Source organism: Pavona decussata, unplaced genomic scaffold (genome assembly GCF_977016875.1).
Source record: "Pavona decussata unplaced genomic scaffold, jaPavDecu1.1 SCAFFOLD_127, whole genome shotgun sequence".
NCBI lineage: Eukaryota > Metazoa > Cnidaria > Anthozoa > Scleractinia > Agariciidae > Pavona > Pavona decussata.
The window spans coordinates 437475-460511 of record NW_028145541.1 but is presented as its reverse complement, the minus strand read 5'-3'; the positions used below and the strand labels follow the sequence as shown (position 1 = coordinate 460511).

At 37.6% G+C, this 23037-nt stretch overlaps 1 protein-coding gene across 3 annotated transcripts in view; it reads left to right on the top strand.

Moving 5' to 3' along the window:
- The window catches only part of LOC146469044 (mediator of RNA polymerase II transcription subunit 12-like protein), a 44661-nt gene that overhangs the window by 165 nt on the left and 21459 nt on the right, over window positions 1-23037 (top strand). For 2 of the 3 annotated variants that reach the window (XM_085123656.1, XM_085123657.1), the window contains exons 2-22: window positions 43-117; window positions 206-250; window positions 1960-2070; window positions 2227-2316; window positions 3121-3280; window positions 4857-5035; window positions 5752-5862; window positions 6749-6939; window positions 7354-7687; window positions 8519-8618; window positions 12009-12157; window positions 12975-13106; window positions 14468-14594; window positions 15446-15720; window positions 16910-17090; window positions 18049-18433; window positions 18780-19142; window positions 19816-19924; window positions 20598-20728; window positions 21026-21142; window positions 21640-21781. In XM_085123656.1, coding sequence (XP_084979782.1) covers window positions 43-117; window positions 206-250; window positions 1960-2070; window positions 2227-2316; window positions 3121-3280; window positions 4857-5035; window positions 5752-5862; window positions 6749-6939; window positions 7354-7687; window positions 8519-8618; window positions 12009-12157; window positions 12975-13106; window positions 14468-14594; window positions 15446-15720; window positions 16910-17090; window positions 18049-18433; window positions 18780-19142; window positions 19816-19924; window positions 20598-20728; window positions 21026-21142; window positions 21640-21781 — 3507 coding nt within the window. The remainder of the gene's footprint in view (window positions 1-42; window positions 118-205; window positions 251-1959; window positions 2071-2226; window positions 2317-3120; window positions 3281-4856; window positions 5036-5751; window positions 5863-6748; window positions 6940-7353; window positions 7688-8518; window positions 8619-12008; window positions 12158-12974; window positions 13107-14467; window positions 14595-15445; window positions 15721-16909; window positions 17091-18048; window positions 18434-18779; window positions 19143-19815; window positions 19925-20597; window positions 20729-21025; window positions 21143-21639; window positions 21782-23037) is intronic. The other variant, XM_085123658.1, reaches the window with a different exon arrangement.

Genomic DNA, 23037 nt, shown 5'->3' with positions numbered 1-23037 from the left:
GCTATAACGTTATCGTGCTAAACTTAATCGCAATCTTTCCAGGATGAACTTACGGAAGAGAACGTCAAGAAGGGATTCAGCTATCAACCTCTCCCATTTAGTTCAGGATCAGTCGAGGTTTGTACCGCTTTGATTCGATATTTTTGTTTCATTTTGATGGTACTATTTGAAGAAACAAGAAATTATGTTCTCTGTTTTATTTTAGTATGGATCGGCCAAGGATATCATGTCAAATGTACCCCTGTCAAAGGTACGCTTCGAATTCATTTCAAATGTGCCCGCTATGCCAAGGTTTTTTATGTACAGCTAACCTATCGATGAAATCAATGATCGACGAAAATAGGTAACAGTCGATGACAATCTATATCAGTTAATTGCTTGATATTGGTAATCAATGAACAATCGAACGCTTAAGATTTGTGATTTTTGATTGTCATCGATCATCGATTTCATACATACATACATGTATACATACATACACTTTATTGAGCGTCCCTGGAAAGGGTTTTTCAGCATCAATATAACATAATGACAAAAAAAGAGGAAACCTCCATGTATTTACATTATAATTTCGACAGCACATGCTAAAATCCATTCCTTTATCAAACGCTTCTTAAAAATATTAGCGTATGTTAAATTTGCTTCAAGTCCATACACTGTACTTAGGCTGTTCCATATTAGGCTGTTGATCGTAAATAGATGAGAATCGATTTAAGTAACATTGATTTTCATCGATTATCAATTTTATCGATTGTCGATCTTAGTCGATCAATTATTAACTGCCATCACTTTTCATTTGATTAGTATTTAATAATTTTCAAAATTATGTGCACACAATACCAATTATGTACAGCTGACCTTCAGGACCTGAACAATCAATGGAATCAATGATCGATGAAATTGATCACAATCGATCACAATCAATATCAGTTAATTGATTGATATTGATAATCGATGAACAATCGAATGCGGAAGATTTTATGATTTTCGATTGTCCCCAATTATCCATTTCATCATAAATCAATGAAAATTGATCAATTAAATAACATTTTTCATTGATTGTTGATCTAAATCGATCAATTAACTGCCATCGCCTTTCATTTGTTTAGTACCATTAAATATGTTCAATTTCAAAAGACTCAAGCTTTCTTATTTGTTACATGTATCATCGGCAACGTACATCTGTAGACTGTTCACAGTCCCCTATTTTTCCATGGGATTTTCAAGACTCGTACGCTTCAATCAAACTCCCGCCATCTTGGTCTGTACCCCCCCCCCCCCCCCTCAGTACTTTAGACACTCTCTCCTCAGGTTGCGCTCGCCTTTACAAACCAAGATGGCAGCAGTTCCATCGAAGTGTACAAGTCTCAAAAATCCCACAGAAAATTAGGGGACTGTGAACAGTCTATCGACAACAATGATAACCTTACTTGAAAACTTGTAAAGAATAGATTAAAACAAAATTTAATTTTCTGGGGAAAATGGTAAAGCAATCCAATAAAAACCTGTAGGAACAGCTACCATCCATATTGTCCATAGGTTCTAATAGAAACTGTGTGTTCTGTTAGGTTTCTTAATGACATTATATAAACGATCTTGACACGCATAACATATAATAATTTTTATATACGTGATTGAAGTAACTTGACAAGAAAAATATTCTCTCCAATTGATGATAATTGATGAAAATGAAATACTTTCTTATGATTATCAGTTGGTCATTTATTGGCTGATACCAATTAACAAACAAACATTGATTGATTTTTATTGATCAATTGGGTTTCCGGTCATCAATTTTTATTGATTGTTCAGGTCCTGTACCCTTACATGATAGCTTACAGATGTACCTTTACATACTTCTGCTCAGTCCTACATGTATTTGCATTAGTTACAAGAACATTATCAATGAATGATATTGCATTACCTAGAAGATCTAACAGAACCTTTCTTTCTTGACAGTTTGCACAAAACTTCAATGCCATTTTATTAGAAAAACAGAAACAGAACACTTTCACATCTCAAGATGGAAACAAAAGAAAACCTGTGCCTTCCAAGGACAATTTCTTACCTGTAAGTACACAACTACTGTACCTCAGTTATGTCAACGTGACTTGGTGGTTCATGAAGATTGCCTGTCTCAGTAAATCTAAGAGCTACAGACATGTAACACTAGCAAATGGATGAACATACATGTATGAAACTATATTTCATTTCCTGTTTGCCTAGGTGCACGTCACTGCTCGTTCTCGGGGATTCATATCAACATGGTTTCAAGATCTAGCTGGAAACAAACCTCTCACAGTTTTAGCAAAGAAAGTAAGTGAAAATCTGAGAAGATGAGATGTACTTTTTCAAGGTTAGTACTGTAAATAATTACGGACCAAGTTTTTTCCCATCGATTATGATTTATGGCCAAAGCGTGAAGCCCGTCGGCCATCAATCGATGGGGAAAAATGAGGATCCGTAACTTACAGTACGGACCGAGAAAATGAGGTTAGTAAGAGATTATTTTATTATACCTCTGAGGTTAATCGGGCATGTGGGAAAGGAAACTAGTGTAAGTTTAGTGGGCTGTACAGTGAAATATGGCCCACAAAATTGACCAATCACACCGCACATACTACAGTGCAGCTCAGAAATAAGCGAACCAAAATGTACACGTAAAACGCATATAATACGGGTATGCGTATCTACGCATATGCGTATTGACAGATACGCATACGCGTATATTACTTATACGCGTATGTCTCATTAGTATGTATGAGCTAGCCTATTCTTTCTTCTATTGTGGAAAGGTCATTGTTGATTTCAATGGGCATTAAAAAAAACACTGAAAAAATGGTGGTCAAGCTGCATGTTCATCGATCGTCTTGTGCTCATTTATTATATCTCTAATGTAATAAGGTAATTTAATTTAATGTAATTTACTTCTTTGGAGTCTGATAAAGTTGACAGCAAAACTAGAAGCTTTCTACCTACCTTGAGGGGAGGCAGCATGGCCAAATGGTTATAGTGTTAATGGTTCTGTAAATAACATTAGTATTGTAATCATAGGAAAGCTGCTAATGATAGCCCAGCTAGTGTTATGTCTTGAATTGTAATATCTGTTCTTGTCTTTAGGTGCCTATCTTCAACAAGAAGGAAGAGATATTCAGTAGCCTGTGCGATAACTCCATCCCTATGCTGCGAGCAGCTTGGTTCATAAAAATCTCATCAGCTTACACAACAGGCATTAGTGAAGCTAAAGGCAAGAAAAGAGCCATGGCTGATCCTGCACAAGGTAAATGTACAATGTGCAGTTCCAGAAAATATTCATACTCCCCCCCCCCACAGAAGGTTTTTTGTTTTCCATCCCTCCCCCCCCCCCCTAGGAAATTCTATTTTAGCTTCATAATTTGCTTCTAAAATTTAGACTTTTAAGACCCCCCTCTCCCCAGGAATTTCTGATGACTTTCCATGGGGTGGGTATAGTTTTTTTCTGGAACTGCACAATACAAAAGGGGATTAAACTCTATGTTGTGGAAAGTCAGTTCAATGCAGTTTCATTTTGTTTGTTTGTTTAATTACAAGTATTATGAATATGGTGTCTTTTAAGCGGCTGTGCGCCTCTTCCTCCCCCTTCTAAGTTGTTTCGCAGTCTGATGTAATTGGATAACCGATAGCAGAGAGGTGGCACGTGGTCTTTAGGTTAACGCGTTAAGCCCTAATGTCAAAATGCATATTCTCCTGACTATTCTCATACATTTGCTCCAGTTTTATTTGGGAGAATTTATTGTTTAATCACGAAGAAATTTTTTCTGTCCTGATCATTTAGTTTATTCTAATGACATATATGTTTGATGAAGTTAGTGATATTGTAAGTAGAATTAACCTTTAGTTACCATCATCCACACCTGTCAAGTGGATTTAATAATAGTTTAACTTTTAAGATAAACATTAATATTATTCATCCCTTAGGTTCATGTCACAATAATTATTATGTAGGCTGATGCAGCTTGTAGCAGGGGCAAATGTTTGTCCCTGCAATAGACCTTCTTTATAAAAGTGGGGATGTTGCACAAGGGGATCTGTCCCTGCTACAGACCCCCCTAGTTTGTCCTGACCTTTATGCACTACTGTCTTACAACAGTTTAGCTTTCACTATTTGTGGGTAAAATGATGTTGATGATGTTGTTGATGATAATGATGATGATCATGGTAATATTAATTTTGATGCAATAGTGTGATGCGGACTATCAGTGAGACTGTGTTTAAACTAAATGTCTGACTCAATAAGAAGCTGAGAAATTTAATTTTCTCCTTCTGAGTGGGTCAAACCTTTAGTCTAAAACTCTGCTTTGGAAAGTTTCAAGTCAGCAACACAAGACGTATATTTACAATAAAAGGACAGGATGGTGGTTACTTATTTTAATTTATAGCTAATGTTAAATAAGTTTTTTTATTATTTTTTTTCCGAGCTTTATTCTTAAAATTAATGTTAGTATAAATGTCACCTTTAGAAAGGCTAGTTTTATAACAAAAATAAATACTTGTAGATGTAGAGAGATATTTTACAATCATGTTTACCACATTTGGAAAATAGCAAAAATGATGTGACCATGGTCATCCCACTGCTTTGCCATTTGCTGTTTTCCCTTTCTTAATTCTAAGTGAGGTTGTGTACAGTGTAGTTTTAGATTGAGATTGAGGCCAGAACTATTTTGCACTGTTGTTATCTATTTATTAATTCTTTTGAGGAAACATAAACACGGTTTTGGTAATAAATAAACCTACATGTATCTTCATCCCCCAAGTTGAGTTCAACTGTAAATAAATCATGCATAAAACATCGAAAATGGCCCTAAATTTTCTTCTAGATTGGACTCATGCTATAACAAAATACTTGAAGGATCAATTGAACAAGATTGCAGATTTCTATCAGAGCCACTTTGCTGGCATCACATCCAGTCAGCATCAGCAGCGAATGACCCCGGAAATGGAACAGGCACTGAAGCAATGGAACTATACTGTGCGGCTTTCACATTGGCTGTATGAGGTGCCCAGAGATTATTTTTCTAATAATTATTATTTTGGTTTGAGTCAATGTTATGTTTGCTTTACAAATACATGTAGCTGAGTTGTCACTGACCCAAAAAATTAATACTCTACACATGCTAAATAAATGTATTAATTTAGTTTATAGCCATGGTGATGATAATAAGGATGATGTTGGTGGCAACAGTGATGATACAGTACACGGTAATGACAATGACAGTGTTGATAGTAGTTGTGGCGTTAGTGATGATGATGATGATGGTGGTGGTGGTGGTGGTGGTGTCAATAGTGATGATGATTACGACGATTGATGGCAGTGTTGGTAGTGGAAGTGATGATGATTATGATGATGGTGGGAATAGTGATGATGACAACGATGACAGTGTCGATGGTAGATGTGGTGGTGGTGATGATGATGACGATGATGATGGTGGTGGTGGTAAAGACAATAATGATTGAGTTGATGACGATGGTGATAGTGGTGGTTGTTGTGATGACGAGGATCGTGATGATGGTGTTAATGATAAGGAAGAAGTTGATGACGACGATGAGCATAATAGTGGTCATGATCATGATGTTAATGATGATGACGATAATGATGATGATGGTGGTTCTGGTGATGGTAACACAATTTTTTCAGTATCTGTCTATTTTAGCATTTCTACTATTTATGTTAAAGTAATCCATAGGTGTATTGCTGATACTACCTTTTTGCAGGAGAGTCTTCTTGATAGACAAGACTTTCTTCAGTGGATATTGGATCTCCTTGATAAAAGCAAGAATGCTGATGATTTGCTGCTAAAGTTCTTGATCCCGTTGTTGCTAAGGGTAAAGTATTTTGTCCACTGTGTTTCAATAAGGTTTACCTTCATTTACTGAAAATAGTAAAATACATGTGATGCATGGCCTAAAGTACAGTAAGGACTTCTATAAAGGTTTCTAACAAGAAAGCTTGTTTTATTAAAATGTAGAACAGATGTTGTAGGTTGAAATGATTCCCAGATTAAAATGATTTCAACCCACGTTGATTTGTATTTTCCTTATAATTGTTTCAGATGTAAATTACCCAATCTTAACAAAGAAAAATACAAATCAACTTAGGTTGAAATCATTTTAACCTGGATTCATTTTAACCTATAGCACAGACACCACTGAATTTAAGCACACAGCTTCCTATCTTTACCAGAAGTGGCAACATTAGATTGAACAAACTGAAAAACTAGTTTTGGATTATACAAAAATTCAACAGTTTAGGGTGTCCAACAGTCAATGGACCAATCCCATCATGCAACCAAGGATTGAACAGTGTTTTCAATAAGATTCACAAACTCATTAATAATTCATGAGAACACATGGAGGAAATCACCACCATGAAGGAGGTTTGGTAATATGATCCTTATTATCATAAAATTTTGAAAGAGCGTGACATAGTATATCTAGTATATCTCTCAGTTAGTACACAGGGTGTGTTTGGTCAATTTTGCAGGATGTATTTCACTGTATGGCCTGCTAAATTTGAAAGTTGTTCCTTTCCTGCGCACCTGATTCACCTCAGGGATATAATAAATATCTTACTAACCTCTTTTTTTCTTGGTCAGTACTGTAGTTACAGACCAAGTTTTTTCCTGTTGATTAATGGCCAGTGGACTCTGCACTAAATAGTAACAATAAAATAATAATTGTAATAATAAAAATATTCTCTCTTTTATTTCAGTATGTTGACCAGGTAGTGCTCTCTCAGACACTTGCCAGGAATCTTGCTCAGGTGTGTTCCAGGAAGTTGTCAACATTATATTCCGCAGCTGAACAGATGCAGTCTGAGCAACAGAATCAGGGCTCAAGTGGCTCCAGCAAGACTGGGAGTACATCTGTTCCAAGCCCTGTACCATCTATCACTTCTGAGAGGTAAGGGGTTCCTTGCAAAACTTGTGCATTTGTGCTCATTAAAAAATTGACAGCAATTTTCTATGGTCTATTCTCTTTTAATGTGTTTAAAACTGGATCATTGTATATAATGCAATTCTAGGGATTTGATTGGCTTAGCAGCCATGGTATATGAGCTACTATACCATGCCCAAGAAATAGCAACCATTTACATAATAGTCGTTTGGTTGTTCTTGCAAAGCGAAATCAGCAAGATCTAGCCACTCGCTCACTGGATATGAGATGATTACAGCAAACTATCATTTCATTTCCAACATGCGCTCAAGGAATAATTGTTAAATAGAACTTAAAAATAATGTTAAAAAAAACTCAAATGGAACCATGAGCCGCAGGTGAGTACCAAGTTTCATTAACTGGGTTATTTTCAATTGACAGTTCAACTTTGGCAGCTGTCAGTGCTTCATCACTTCCTGTCCTCTCTCAATACAAGACATGCCCTCAGCACCATGCTCTTGTTCTGGCACTGAGTTCAGTTCTTCAGACCATAGCTATCTGCTGTCCTGGAGCTCTGATCTGGAACTCCATTCCTTGTGGAAGTGGAACCAGTAGTAACACAGGTGGTAGTGGAAGCAACTCTGCCAGCACTAATGCCGAAGCTACGGGGAGTAAACCTGCCGTCTTGGGATCTCCTCTGGACAGGCTTTCCATTGCGCCATCTTCAATGCCACTCCCTTCCACAGGAAATGCACAGGGATCACTGAATGCTGAGGTCAGTAGTAACTAAACAATTTATTATTTTAATTTATTGAGCTTTGCCTTGAAATAGATACACAGAAAACACTCAGGTAGGGGAGGCACTACAGCAAGGACCAATTACAATGGTCCCCTTATATTTAAAATAATACATAAATTAAATAATTCATAAAACAAGGGGAACACATACATTAATTATCAAATTAGACTAGAAGCAACACAGTGACTTATGCATCAAATTGCGAGCAGCATTAAATTTTGTTCAGGCTTAACCCTTTAACCCCTAATATCAAAGAGCAAATTCTCCTCTCTTGTCCCCTTTCTTTGGGGAGAAGTTATTAATTAAAAATAGCAAGGGTGGGTGATCATATCCGTAATTCTCATGACCTCAGGGGTTGAATAAGCATCGTAATAATTTATACAAGAGAAAATTGGAGAGCTCAAGAGAAGTATACAATGTAAGAGCAACACCTCAAGCAACGTACTCCAGCTTCTCAAGTGCATGATATATACTGTATACACATGTTTGATAATAATACACACAGCTTAATGCTTGAACCAATTATGAAATGCTTGCAGATGTACAACAAACAACTTGGCCAAAGCCTGGAAAAAAGTCTTTAAAAAATCTTACTGCATTTTTTGCATTATGCTGCTGCAGATGCAAGGAAAACAAAAATTTGCAAAGCCAAAAACAGGTCAAGTTTGCTTGCATCATTAGTGTGCTCAACAAGGTTTTGATGCATGCTTCTGTGTACTGAATTTGATTGCATGGACTTTGCGAGCTATATGTTATCATATTGTATTTGACCAATTATCTTTCTCATTCTTATTGTGTAAAATACAGCTCCTATCTGTTCTGCTTGCAAGTGAAGAGGAGATCAAGACCAGAAGCAAAGCAATTGAGTCTCGCTGGTCCCCTGATAAATACCAAGACAAATCATCAGGTAAGATGAGTTAAACTGTTGAGTTCTTTTTGCCTTGTAGTTATTGCTACATGTAACAGTACCCTGAATGTGTAATACAACAAAGTCATTTTGGGAAAACGTGTATGAAGAACAGTGCGTGCTTTGAGTCATTTGTTCAATACAAATATTTAAATGCTATAATGTTTATTTTTTATAATGTAATAATATGAATGCAAGTATTTTTTTTTTTCAACACAAAATGCTGGTAATGCCATATACCACAAGCTTGCCTATTTACACCAACTTAATTAGCATGAACATCATCATGTTCTTTCATCACAATTTGTTGCATGTACATGTACTTGAGCTAAATAAATTGAAACAGTCATTTTCCTAGTGCATGTAAAATAAATGTAATTAAAAAGAAAATTAATTTAAAGCTTAAAATAAAGTAAAATTGATGGTAATTGTTAACTGCAGTAAATAATAATTAATTAAAAGGGACTATGTAATTGACATAATTACCATGAAACATTGTATTAATATAAATGTTATAAGTGCAAATTAATGCTATTGGTCTACACTGTCTAGTATTTATTTGATTATTGATTTCTCATATGTCACTACTCTCAGCCTGGCAATTTGTAAACAAGTGATTTAAAAATGTACCAACAGTTTATGTTTATACATTCTTGTTACTGTAAATGTTGTGTAATTTTAAAAATGTAATCTTATAATAATAATTGATAATTATTACTGAGTAATATCAGAGCTCTGTATATATACTGTCAGCCAATGTTAACACATGCGATATGGGTAGTGAAAGCTCCTTTCACAAGACAAACTCAACATTATGACGTTTTCAGAGCAGTCATAAAAGCAAAGCAAAAGAGTATTATTGAAGGGCCCATTACCTATATATAGTGCATTTCAGATCACCTAAATTTTGTTGTTTTAGCTCAGATTCACCAGAGTTTTTGCAGGAAACATTGCTTCCGACCAATGTTTTATCTGCTACTTTTCACTTTATTTGCAATAAAAAGCTATGATTATGAGCAAGATTTTCATTTGTATCACAAAAACGGTAAATCTGGGCCAAAACAACCAAAAGCGATATGAAATGCACCATAGGTAACTTGAATATACCTAAACCCATCAATTACTTAGCCTTTTACTCTAGCCAATCACAATCCTTATGTGTGTCTGTGACTTTTAATCTTGGAGTGCATTGTAAGTTGTTACTGTATGAGGAGTCAGTGGTTGACAGATTTTAATGGGACAACATCAATTTATGTTTTGCACAGCAGGCACCAAGACAGTCTAAAAAAGGCAAAAAACAGCAATAGATAAATGTTCTTATTGGCAAAAGTAGTATTATCAGGCAGCTATGTTACCAGTGAGAATAGACAGAGAAGCACAAGCCTAGCAATTTGTTTTAACCATTGATCTTTTGATTCCAAGTCACCACAGGACGGTCAACATTACAGTACTGAGTGGTGCACCTGTGACCTTGCACAGTTTCCACTTGTGAATGTGCGACGATCTTGTGTCTTTATCACTCTCTGGTGTCTTCAACTGAGTTGTTCTGCACTTTTGAGGGGAAAAACAGTTTACTAAACTGGTGTTTCCGGGTCTATATTTCGTGACATGTCATTCACTCTTACTGTTGCTGTTTTCCGCTGTGCAATTTTCTTTTTAAGCAACTGTGTTTGATAATAACTGATATTTTAACCTTGCATAAAGTTATAGAAGCTGCATCGCTTAAGATTGAATTGTACCTGTACTAAGTTCTGAACTCTGCATTTTTAATTTAAGCTGTGTGACTTTAAATTTACTTAATGCGCAAATTTTATTTATTTATATATAACTCAATATACATGTGGCTGACTAGCTGCTTTTAATTAAGCTTGTTGTAGTTGGCATATAGTCTGTCATAATTTGCGCTTTTGAGCTATGTAACTTTAAAGTTTGTTATTTAAAGTTCATTATGATTGTTAATTTATCGAATGCTTCATGTTGTTTTGTTTAATATTTAATTTGTACCCTGATTGAAGAGGTGGTATCACAGACTTCTGTAGTGACTAATAATGTGGATCATTCATGAAACCTTTCCTATTGTCTGCTCCTTTACTAAGGCTTGATTCAAAAGATATCCACCTGTGGGAGGGTCAACTTTAATCTTCCTGGGTGCTCTGGATTCTTATAACTTGTTACCCTGAACAGTGTTATGGCCATCTAAACTCATACAGTGTATTTGCAGCCTACAGTGTAGGCGACGCAATAGCTTTGTCTGACTTAGTTTCTGCAACACTAAGTAGGTTAGAGTATTAGTACTCCCCCATCACTGGGAAGCTAGGAAAAGTTACCCCTTTAATTCACACACCTTGAGTAGAAACACCATCTTTGTTTGTTGGGTCTGTTCGATATATTTTGAAAGACCCTTTTTTAAATCTAAAATGAATGGTAGTTTTTCCTACCTTTTCCATTACAGTAACTTCAGCTCGTGAAATCCCCACCCTTTAATTTTATATACCTCCATCCTGAAAGAGATACCCCTTTTGGGCGAAGCCTCCCTATATAATCCATTATAGGGAGTAAACTTCCCCCCCCCCCCCCCCCCCCTTTCCAGGTGCTAGTCCAGTTAGGGTTATCTCATATTATTAAAAACTGCATCATTGTATAATGCAATTCGAGGGATTTGATTGGCTTAGCAGCCATGGTATATGAGCAATTATACCATGGCCGAGAAATGGCGACCATTAAATTGCCTTCTGGTCGTTCTTGTACCGCGAAATCAGTAAGATCTAGCAATATTTCTCGGTTGTTTTTAATAAAACAATTATTCCACTTGCGCTTGTTGGATATGAGATGATTATAGCCAACTCGGCGCTACGCGCCTCGTTGGCTGATCTATCATCTCATATCCAACACGCGCTCGTGGAATAATTGTTAAGTATTCACAAGTACAAATGTACCCATTGATACACTGTACACCCATATATACAGAGAGGTGTTGTGGAGTCTCAGATGACACATTAACCACTACACTACCACCCCCTCCCCCCTCCCTATCATGAACACTGACTTGATCAAAATCTCACACAGAATCTCATTTTCCTTGGTTAGACGTGCCTCCACTTACATACTGTACATGGTGGATTGTATTCGCTAAGTGTGACCCCTTGTGTTTCCTGATAGTGGGTTATGACAAAGAAGGAAACATTCACAGCTTTCTGCCCTACAACGATTTCACTGTGACTGAGGATTTCTTTCTTTTTGTACAAACAATGAATTTATACACGCCAATCAACATAAAGTCACTTTGGAATGACAGTCCTGATCTCACCTCTTCAATCATTGTTAAAATGTTACTTAACAAATCCTAATTAAGCTAGTATCACACTGCTAATTGCTTTCCATTTATTTTAGCCCTCTCTATTTCAGTTTTAGCTGTGAAGAGGGTGCTTAACACATTGGAGATCCTTGACCGCTACAACTTTAACAGAGCCGATTCAAACAATTCTATAGACTCACTTTACAGCAAGATCTTTGCCGACTCCACAAAAACAGAAAGACAGGTAAAATTATTATTACATAACTTTAATCAGCATGCAAACTCTGAAGCTCAAACTTCAGAGCAGTGATTGTGTTTTACACTACTTTTCAGTGGAGACCTTGTAACCCTTTAGCCCTTAATATCAAAGAACAAACTCTCCTATCTTGTCCCCAATGCATACCCCAGACCAAGAACTGAATATGCAAAAGGTAGCCTACACTATAGAGGATCTGTTCTTTGGAACAAGATTCCCTCGGAAATCAGACAAATGCCTAGCTTAAAAGTGTTTAAGACCTCACTGAATGGGAAAGATTATTTTTAGTGCGCTATGAATTGAAGAAAGTTTTATAATATAGGTGTTTTACTGAACACTTGTTTTATAGTTTCATCAGCTAAATTTAATTATGTATTCCTGTAAATATAGTTGATTTATTCTTTTGTAAGTTTCCAGGACTCCTAGGAAGAACATTTTTATGATAAGATTTTGTGTTCTTAAATAAAGATTGATGATAATGGTGATGATGATGATGATGATGATACTTTTCTTATAAAAGTACAGGGGAGAAGTTATTAAAAATATCAAGAAAATTCACCTTGGGTGGTCACATCCTTAAAAGCTGGAGACGATCTTTATTTTGTCATTTTTCTCCCTGACACATTCAAAAATTATGTTTCGCAGCATACAGCTGTATCTGTTGACCAGTAACAGGCAACCAATATTCAGTGCACCATGACCATATTTGGGCAGTACGGTGTATTACAATGTGTTGAATAATAACATCCTTCATCATCCATGATCTCTCTGAATCAAACCTCTATCCATGATTTTCATTTTACAGGCATCTGCTACTGATGAGGCAATTGCTCTGTTGCTGTTTGAATGGGCAGTCAGTAAATATCGTGTGGGCAAATTCCGAGCACTTGCTGTAGCCCAAATATTACAGAGAAGGCAAGCAGAAATACTTGAGGAGGTCAGAATTGTAATTTGGATTCATAATTTAGTACTTAACATCGACATGCTATTGAATTTTACTATTGTCTTCAGTGGCCTCTGAATTTTTCTTGCAGTGCTGTAGTTGATGAAGAAAGGGTCAAGGTAGTTTATTTTCTCCCAAGAACACTGTGAGGTGGTGGTGGTGGGGAAGGGGGGAGTTATTGCTACATATCTAACAGGCAATTATTATTATTATTTATTTATTTTTTTGGTGGGGGGGGGGGGGGGGCTTGCCCCCCCCCCCCCCCCATATAAGCTACATGTACAGGAATATACTGAAGGTATGTGTGGCACCATATCCTGCTGGGGATTTTTTTCGTCAAATTCGGCCAAAAAGTTTCTCCTTCTTAGGGTTTTGTGCTAGCAACCTCAAACTTTGCAACTAGACAAAACAATGTTTTCTTTACAACTTGGCCGATTCGGATTTTTGAATTTCATTTTTCTAACGGTAAAATGACGTCATCAATTTGGCGGGAAAATTTTTTTTTTGGAGCTACGACACAGTTGCTCCTAACATAACAAACAACATGAAAAGAGAATAACAAATCTGAAAAAAAATTTGGAATACCTCATTGGAGTCAAGAGTTATGGGAAGTTAAGCGTTCAATTTAAGGCTATTTTTAGTAACAAAATGGCGGAAAATTCAAACTTCCGAGGCCCAAAACTTTTGATTCAGTTGAGATATTTCAAATCTTTTTTCAGTTTTGTAATCCTTAAGGTATGTGCTTTTAAAAAAATGTGACTGACCATGTCGAAGCTGTAAAAAAAATTTCCCGCCAAATCGATGACGTCATTTTACCGTTAAAAAAAATAGAATTCAAAAATCCGAATTGGCCAAGTTGTAGAGAAACCGTTGTTTTGTCCGGCTGCAAAAATTGAGATTCGTACAATAAAACCCTAAGGAAAAGAAAGTTCTTGGCCAAATTTGACTAAAAAAATCCCCAGCATGTATATGGGTATGCTTTTTTAGCTGTGTTTGTCTGAAATAGGGTAAAGATCTTAACCATTGTGGTCAAAATATCTAAAAACATATATGGATTTACAAAAATGGGTATGAATTTAAGAGGCCAGGTCGGAAAAAGGTTACCAGAACATTAGAACTTAGTCTAATATAGGATCACCCCACTCTGTGCCAATTAAAATAGAGCTTATATTTTTAGCAATTTTGATTTTAAGACAAAAACATCATTTATTAAATGCCTCTCGATCTTTCCCAAAAACCATTCAAATTCTCCCAACTAGTTCCATAAGAAATATAGATAGAACATGTACAGTAAGAAGAATATCCACATTGATATTAGGAATTGAGGGGTTAACTGCATCTTCTGCTTCTGACAGAGAGAAAGCTCCAGTGTTCAAGGAGAAGAGAGTACATCATCGAATGTTATGTCTGGTATGACGAGTGCAGTGCCACCTTTTCAAAAAGCTCTGATGAATTTCTTGGACAATTATGCTCCAGTTGTTGGTGAGTGTTACATCCACTGCTTTACTTACAGTGCAGAACAGTAAATGTGACAAATGTTTGGTTTATCAACAGAGTTGATAACTAAAGGTAAATTGGCCACTGAAAAGAGATTTGAGTGCTGAAATTTTGAAACTTAGCCCTTTGTCAGTGCTCTGACATTTTAATTTTTACTCCCAACCAATGCAGCACCACAGTTTCTTTAGAAGCTAACCTCCTTAGTCAATTTGACTGTTTGGAAATGAGAAATAATTCTATAAGAGAGTGCTAAAGATTTTTTTGTGATTTATAAACAGCCTTTGTTTTATCCCAAGAAATATAAAATTTGGTAGCTAGCCATGAGCCATGACCATAAATGAGAATTGTTGTTTGAACCATGGGGGTGACCAGAACTAAATAATTGGGGGAGATAGTTAAGCAACAATGTGTTTAAAATACATAACAATGTAACACACTTTGTTTCCAAATTGAGGCTCTCAGTTATCTCTGAAAAATGTACGGTTACCCCCAATTTTCTTTTTGGATTTTAATAGCCCTTGCTAAGATTATCTTTTTTTGTATAGTAATAAAATGAGGAAAAATACCTTTGAATTAAGAAATCTGAGTGAGTTTCTCGAACCATCTAGAGGTGCGCAGCACAAATACACAGTTACTGTAGCAAAATGAGAAACTGTCCTCAATTGGAATGCTTTAACTTGTCTTTTCCCGCATAGTTCAAACTATTAAGACTCGACAGAGTATCCCTTGTGAAACAGTTGCACATTTTACTAGTTGCAGCCTTCCTTTTGGGTTGCCTTTCTCCTGGTTTCTAAAAATGCATAATTATGATGAACTCAAAATTAATCTCTTTGTAGATGGAGGTTATCAACACAACAAAGCACATCCAAGCTTTGCTCAGCTTACTCTTCTGTTTGGAGAACTCATCAGAAATGAAGTCTTCTCTCACAATGCCTACATGTGCAGCCTGATATCAAGAGGGGATCTACAGCCCACCCCTCCTGTATCCATCCCATCTCCACCCCGGCCAGTAGTCTCAAGCATGGAGCACCCCCCTGAAGCTGAACCTATGGGTATTGAGGAATGTGTGCAAGAAGGGGATGCTCAGGGGGGGATAGACTTTCACAGTTTGGTATGTCATCATTTGTCCACTATACAGGCAAATTTTCTCATATGCATCCTTGGGATCTGTGTTGGTGTTACATTTTGAGAGATTCAAAGCACAGGGTTTTACTAAGGGGCTTTCCATTTGTCAGAACTGCCACGCCAGATTGGTCGGCTAGTAAACGGAATGTACCATTAAATATTTTAAGAACAAGTTTTATCCTAGTTCTTTAAATTCCTTCAAAATAGTGCTTCTATTTTTGGACTGATAATTTTTCAAGATTTTGCCGCACCATCCCTTCAAAATGATGCATTTGATTTACTGTAGTTGTGGATGATGTCCAAATCGTCTTAAAATTACCATCCAATCTGTCAGTTCAGGAAGCCAACTTTCTTGGGTTTTTGACCTGAGACCCCTCTCTTCTATGGATTACTGGTTTAAGATTAGTGCAAATTGAAGGCGAAATAAATTTGAATTGTAAAAGAAATGGATGTGATAGAGAATCATTGGAATACTTGGTTTGCAAGATTTCTATTAAAGTTTTCTAAAACCAAAACTAAAAAGAAATTACATCTTAATTAAATAATATTATAACAACATGGCTGAAACTAAACGGAGAACCTCCAAGACCTCCACTTTTTCCTTTCCAACCGGTCAGAACAGAAATTCCCATTCCAATTGCACAAAATTTCTATTTCAACTTGGTTGTCTTCCTGCACCATCAAGACAAATTAGTAAGGTTTTTTACCTACCAATTAATGAGATAGCAAGTTTGGAACAATTGGAAAAATTCCAGAATTTCCAAATGAAAATATTGGCAAAATGGAAATTGCCCTGAATGAACTCTACATTTACCAGTGGGAGAGCGGACACCCCCTTTACAGTCAAAGCCGTCCAAGCATTCCTGCAGTTAACGGACTAATGAATTTATTCTTCGAAAATTGATTGACTGTTCATCAATTCAATAATCCATTCATAAACTGAAAAATCCAACATTCAAATTCAGCCTTGATTCAATAATTGAATCTTGATTGGATTAATGGAACAAAGAGAATAGAATAACCGAGGTGCAAGGTGAGATGTGTGAGAATGTAAAATACTGTAGTTGCATGCATTATCGGAAGGCAACAAGACAAAATATCGATCGATCAAACTAACACTTTCTACTTTCTTACTTTTGTTTGACTGTAATACTCAGCCATTACTTATTTTCCAGACATGTCACGAGGAGAATGTTAGGAAAGATAGCAGCAGTGATAGCGAACAAAAAATTACCCAGCAGCTACTGGACCAGGAACTGCTTGTACACCAAGAACGGCTTATACAGCTGTTGGATCAGGGTGACAATGAAATCTTTGCTGAACAGGAGGCTCCGATATTAACTGCTGATTTGTCAGGTACCATAATTTATATAAGATAGTATTTCTCAGCAGTTTTCATTATTTTCAATGTTAATGTACATCACGATTTATAAAATAAAAATTATAATGATTAAAAGGAGTCATGTCATATTTTGGTGAGGTATGATTTTACTTAATGACTCTGATGGTGACTTCAGCTCAGGTTGTCACAATGTCAGTCAGTAGAGAGATTACGAATTTCTTTTATGGCAAACGGCAAATGGTAGAAATGACCATGTTATCATGTTTATCCCTCATTTTCCCGGGGGGGGGGGGGGGGTACTTAGGTTCAGTTTTACTGGGTATGTGCCGCTGGCGTCTCAGAGCCCCTGCCCCATTATAGTCTATTTTGTGGCCAGTTATAGACCCCATCTTAGTCACTTTTTGGGAAAATGTAATGTTTGCGATCCCAGCTAAGTCACTTTCTATTTATGCATCTACTTTCAAGAACGGAGTGTAATGCGTGGTGATTGTTACATTTAATAAACAACAACTTTCTGAACTTTTTACCGAAACCATCTTGAATCCCTACTTGATAGAATTTTCTTACCCCAAAAATCCGAAAATGTGCGACCCCATTCTAGTAACTCTATTGAAAATGAAACCCCATTCTAGTCAACCCAGTCGTGAAAATGCGACCCCATCCAGCGGCACATCCCCATTAGCCTCTTATAAGGAAGTACCCCCCTCCTCCTCGGGCTCATTTCCCACTTGCTGTTTACAGTTTCTCAGTAAAATTGAGTATGCGTGATATATGGAACTATAATGTTAGTTAGATAGGAATTTTATGGCAGGTCCACACCAGTCCAGCCTTAAGGTTACCACATGCAGACATGCCTCATCAAAAAGAATATGTATGCATGCAAACTATGTTACTTCAAAACACAACATTTCTAATGTGATTATTATCATGGAGTTCTGTTACTTATAATTAAGTCTGGTTACTTCTATCCAGCTGTTGCAAATGGCACCAAACTAGAGACTGGCCTTCTCAACCCTACGTCCTTGTCAAGCAGTGATCAAAGAGACAACTCAATGAAGGACTCCACGTGCAGTCTCCCCAAGAAATCCCAGCATGCTCAGTATGCCCAGCATTTTCCCATCCCTGCCGAAAACATCTCTGCACATGAACACAATCAGCGCCTCATTCTGCTGTATGGAGTCGGCAAAGCAAGAAGCCAGGCAATGTCGACAACAAAAGAGGTTGTCAAGGCATTGTGTGCTATGTTAAATGATTTCGGAAGAGTAGATGATTCGGGACTTGGTGCTGATGCTTCTCAGAATGCTGAACACCTGGTTTTGAAAAGGGAGAGAGATGAAAAAAGAGCTGCACTTTACAAGTAAATATGATAGTTATACTGTTTTTGCTTTCCATCGTTGCTCCATCCCATTCATTCATTCATTCATTCATCCATCCATCCATCCATCCATCCATCCATCCATCCATCCATCCATCCATCCATCTATTCATTCCTTCCTTCCTTCCTTCCTTCCTTCCTTCCTTCCTTCCTTCCTTTCTTCCTTCCTTCCTTCCTTCCTTCCTTCCTTCCTTCCTTCCTTCCTTCCTTCCTTCCTTCCTTCCTTCCTTCCTTCCTTCCTTCCTTCCTTCCTTCCTTCCTTCCTTCCTTCCTTCCTTCATTCATTCATTTCCAGGTATTTATGTAATAATTTATGTTTTGTTTACAGTAAATTCTCGAGCCTGACTTGTTTTGACCAATACCTGGCAGTAGCGAAATGTGTCAATGTCCTGCGTGACCAAAAAGCCAAGCAACCCAAGATGTTTGGTCTGGTTTCACCAATGCCAACACTAAATCAGCTGGAATTCCTGTACGACTTGTTTGAACTTTCTGGTGACGTGCACGGTCTCCTTGACTTTGTGGCATATGTTTTAATGCCCAGTGAAGAGGATATCTCAACCACCCAAGTTGCACTTGTAAAAACTGTTGTAGGAACGTTGCCGACAAAATCCACCATAGTTGTGGCAATGCTTCGGAAGTATCACCCATGCTTGATGTTGCTGCCTGAACATACCACCAGGATATTCCGGGGGTGAGTTTCCTTTTGTGCTAACATGAAGTAGTAAGTGACACAATAACTTTTTCAAGCCTGGTGTCAGTAAGATTACAAGTCGAAGCATTATCAATGAAAATGCTTTAATTTTACTTGATGTTGAAGTTCTAAAACCATTTTGTCAAAGACCTGACTTGCGTCAGTTATCTTGATATCAGAAATGAATTTTTCTCATCAAGTCCTTTTAAATGGTACATCGCATATACAGTGCAAGCGTTGTGTTTTTCTTTGCCGTTTTGGAAAATTGGGCCAAGAAAACTTAGGCTGGAAAGAGTTAAGGGTGCCAGAGTTACAGACTCAACCCAAAGAACATTTCCTTTGGATTCACAAACTCTTCTTTGCCAGATGTTTAATATTAGTGATACTGTTAAGTTTAAATAATGAAGAAGCGTTCTCAAGTCGAATAACTCGGAAAAAGAATTTTCCGAGGCCCCCAACGGGAATCAAACCCATGACCTTCCCATAGCTCAGTGGTTAGAGCGTCCAACCGGTATCAGGAAGGTCATGGGTTCGATTCCCGTTGGGGACCTCGGAAAATTCTTTTTCCGAGTTATTCGACTTGAGAACGCTTCTTCATTATTTTCACTTTATCCAAGTCGCCATTCCATTTATCATTTAACCACTGTTAAGTTTGGCGCATTTTCTCTTTCAGGCTCCTGGCAGCAGTTGAGAACATTGCATATCCTGGAATTTGTTCATCACCGGAGAGATGCATCCTGGCATTCCTGTTTGACTTGTATTCGTCATGTGCACATCTCAGGGTACGTTTGTGGTTATTAAAATAATAATAATAATTATTATGGTAGGAGAACATCACCCTCTCAAAGGGTACCTGTATATACTTTGCCTTTTAGGTCCATGGAGTAGTGACCAGCTTGTGCTCAGTAATGAATTCTTCAAGAATAGACTTCTTCAAAGTCCTTTGCTTCTATTTCTGGTCTTCTTGAGAAATTCACTTGTTTCTCCAGCTATCTAATAAAGTTCTCGGGCTCAACTTGTGGGCAAGTCTGTTTTAACAGCTTACATCTGACCTTAGAACTTACTGTTACAGAAAAAAAAACACAACAAGCAAATAATAATCATAATTATCAGATCCTATGTATTAAATACTACAAGACCAAGGGGACGGGTAATCCCCTTTGTAAGTTACAGTGCAGCTCAGAGGTAAGCGAACCAAAATATACGCGTAAAATGCGTATTCGTATATACGCATACTAGTATTGATGTATACGCATACGCGTATAACTTATACGCGTATGTGTCATTAGTATGTATGAGCTAGCCTATTGCTTCTTCTGTTGTGGAAAGGTCATTGTTGATTCCAATGGACATCGCAATTGCAGTGAAAACTGGTCGGTGGTCAATCAAGCTGCATGTCTGTCGATTGTCTAACATCTCATCTTTTGTGTTCTTTTTTTTTGCTATTACTATCAGGCTAAGTATGCGGACATCTTTAGCACGGCCTACACTAAGATTCAGCAGGCGGTGTGTTCCAGCACGACACCTTCAGCCTGTACTGAACCTTATGACCCCAAGTTTATGGCGGAATATTTTCAGAATCCAAGGTTAGTAGCGGTTCCTTTTGAGTGCTTTCCATTTGCCAGAGCTGTAAATCAAATGTGTCACGATGAAGGAATGGTGCTGCAAAGTCATGAAAAATAATCACTTCAAAAATAGTACGCGCTATTTTGAAGAAGTACAAGTAACGCAAACTTATATTTTGAAGCGACATTGCCATTGCTGTCATGGTTTCTTAAAGTCCCTATAATTTTGGCTTCCCGCAGCCCATTCTACCACATAAACAGTTGCACGTTTAAACTTGTCACCAATACAGTAAGTGAGCTTTGTTTTTTCTTTTTCAGAACTAAGCGGCTAGATGGCATCTGGGAATACTTACACAACCATGAAAAACCATCAGATGTGTACAGCTTTGTGTGCAATGCCATGATGAACGTGTGCAACTGCCAGAATAGTGAACGGTACATACATTGTGTATCTTTTTTATTGTGTTGGGCTGTGGGGAGAACTTGGTGAGAAAGTACAAACCAATCGCAAGAAGAAAGTCTTCGCTTGTGTCTACAGTTCAAATGTTCGGGAGTGCGTTCGATGATCTCGATCCCAGGGTCTCTCTCCTTTACAAAGTTGATGATGATGTCATCCACCCCTGCAAAATCTGCGGGGGGTGCCAGATACGCGTTCCAAGATCCATTCATTTGTCGATTGCCCCTCAGTCCTGGACAATCTCGACTCCAGTCTGTATTTGGAGTGCGTTCTTTCTACGTCGAATGCAAAAAAATGGATTGTTCACTTGTCACATGCATGGGACAAAAAATACTTAAGTCCTCAATGTTTACCCGACGTATGACGTTTCACTTTCGATTCGCTCTGATGAAGGGCGAACACACGAAACGTCAGCACTTGAATCCCTTTACAGTAGCCAAATTATCTTATCAACTCAAGCCCTCTATGTCCACAGGTTGTATGACATCGGTGTCTTGTGTGCAGAGGTTACTGCCCATCATGGCAGGCTAAGTTCTGAGTGGCTTGGGGTCCTCAGAGCTTTGTGTTGCTCTTCTAACAGCTCATCGGGATTTGTGGACTTGCTCTTGGAAGTAGATGTGAGTATTAAACCGTACAGAGTGGTGACGCATAGAAATGACTTCCATTCAAGACTAAGAGTTTTCATAATCACCCTTTACAACATTAATTTTGTCAAAAAAAAAAAAAAAAAAACCAGTTGTACCTGTAGACAAGTGCATCTCAGTCCACCGTACGGAAAATGATAGTGGCTATTCATTTTACCACAATACGTTGCAAACCTAACACAGCCGATAGGCACATAGAAAGCCATATTTTTTCTGTGAAATTCGTCCCTGTACTAACAACACTGTTGCTAGGTTTGCAGTTTTTAGAACTTTTCTGTGCATTCTTATGACCGATTTTAGGTTTTTTGTATGTTAAGAATTATGGGTAAATGTACACAATGTACTATGGTGGATCGCTTTCACTTTGTAACTTTCATCGACTACCAGAAATTTAAAATAAAATCGCACTGTTCAACATGACAAGCAGCACAAGTAATGCTCAATAACTTTCATTTGAGTGGTTTACCACACCTTGTCAACTTGCTGCTCAATTTCCCCCCACAGACTCAATAGTTAGAGCAACCTTTTACAGCATAATAAACAGCGCGACAGGAAAGCACTGCTCAGTAGCTTTCATTTGAATGGCCATACTATAGAATTTCCTCCACAGACTCGCAAGTTAGAACCACCTTTGCACAGCATCATAAGCAGCACCACAGGGGAGCTTTCGCTTGAATGGTCAAATACATTTCTCAATGTTTGACTGAGGTAGAAGGGCGGGGGATTGGCTCTCTCCTCTGTAGAGGCTCTTTCATAAAAAAAAGGAACAAAATGTCAGAAATGGGAAGAAAAACATAAATTAAAAAAAGTGGCGCAGGGGACTACAGAAGCAATCCTCATTATTTCACTCTCTCCTGTATCGTATTTGTCTCCGCCCAACCTCCGTACATCCTAATTTCACTCTCCTTTGTTGTCTCCGCCCAACTCACGTACATCCTCATTTCACTCTCCTGATTTGTCTCCGCTCGAGCACAAAATAGTCCTCGGTGGAGGAGGGAGGGGAGAATTCAGTGCTATTAATTTTGCCAAACATAACAAGGGTTATGTTACGTCGTATCCAGTTACGACACAAGTGCCAGTTTCCTCCTAAATACATAGGCTCCACTCTCTCAATGCACCGAAAGAAGTTGAAGGCGATGTTAATGTTTAAAACAATTAAAGGGCTTTCCCCACGTACTTGCAAAATTTGTTTAGCATGTGCAGTACACCGTAAAATCTGAGGGATTACG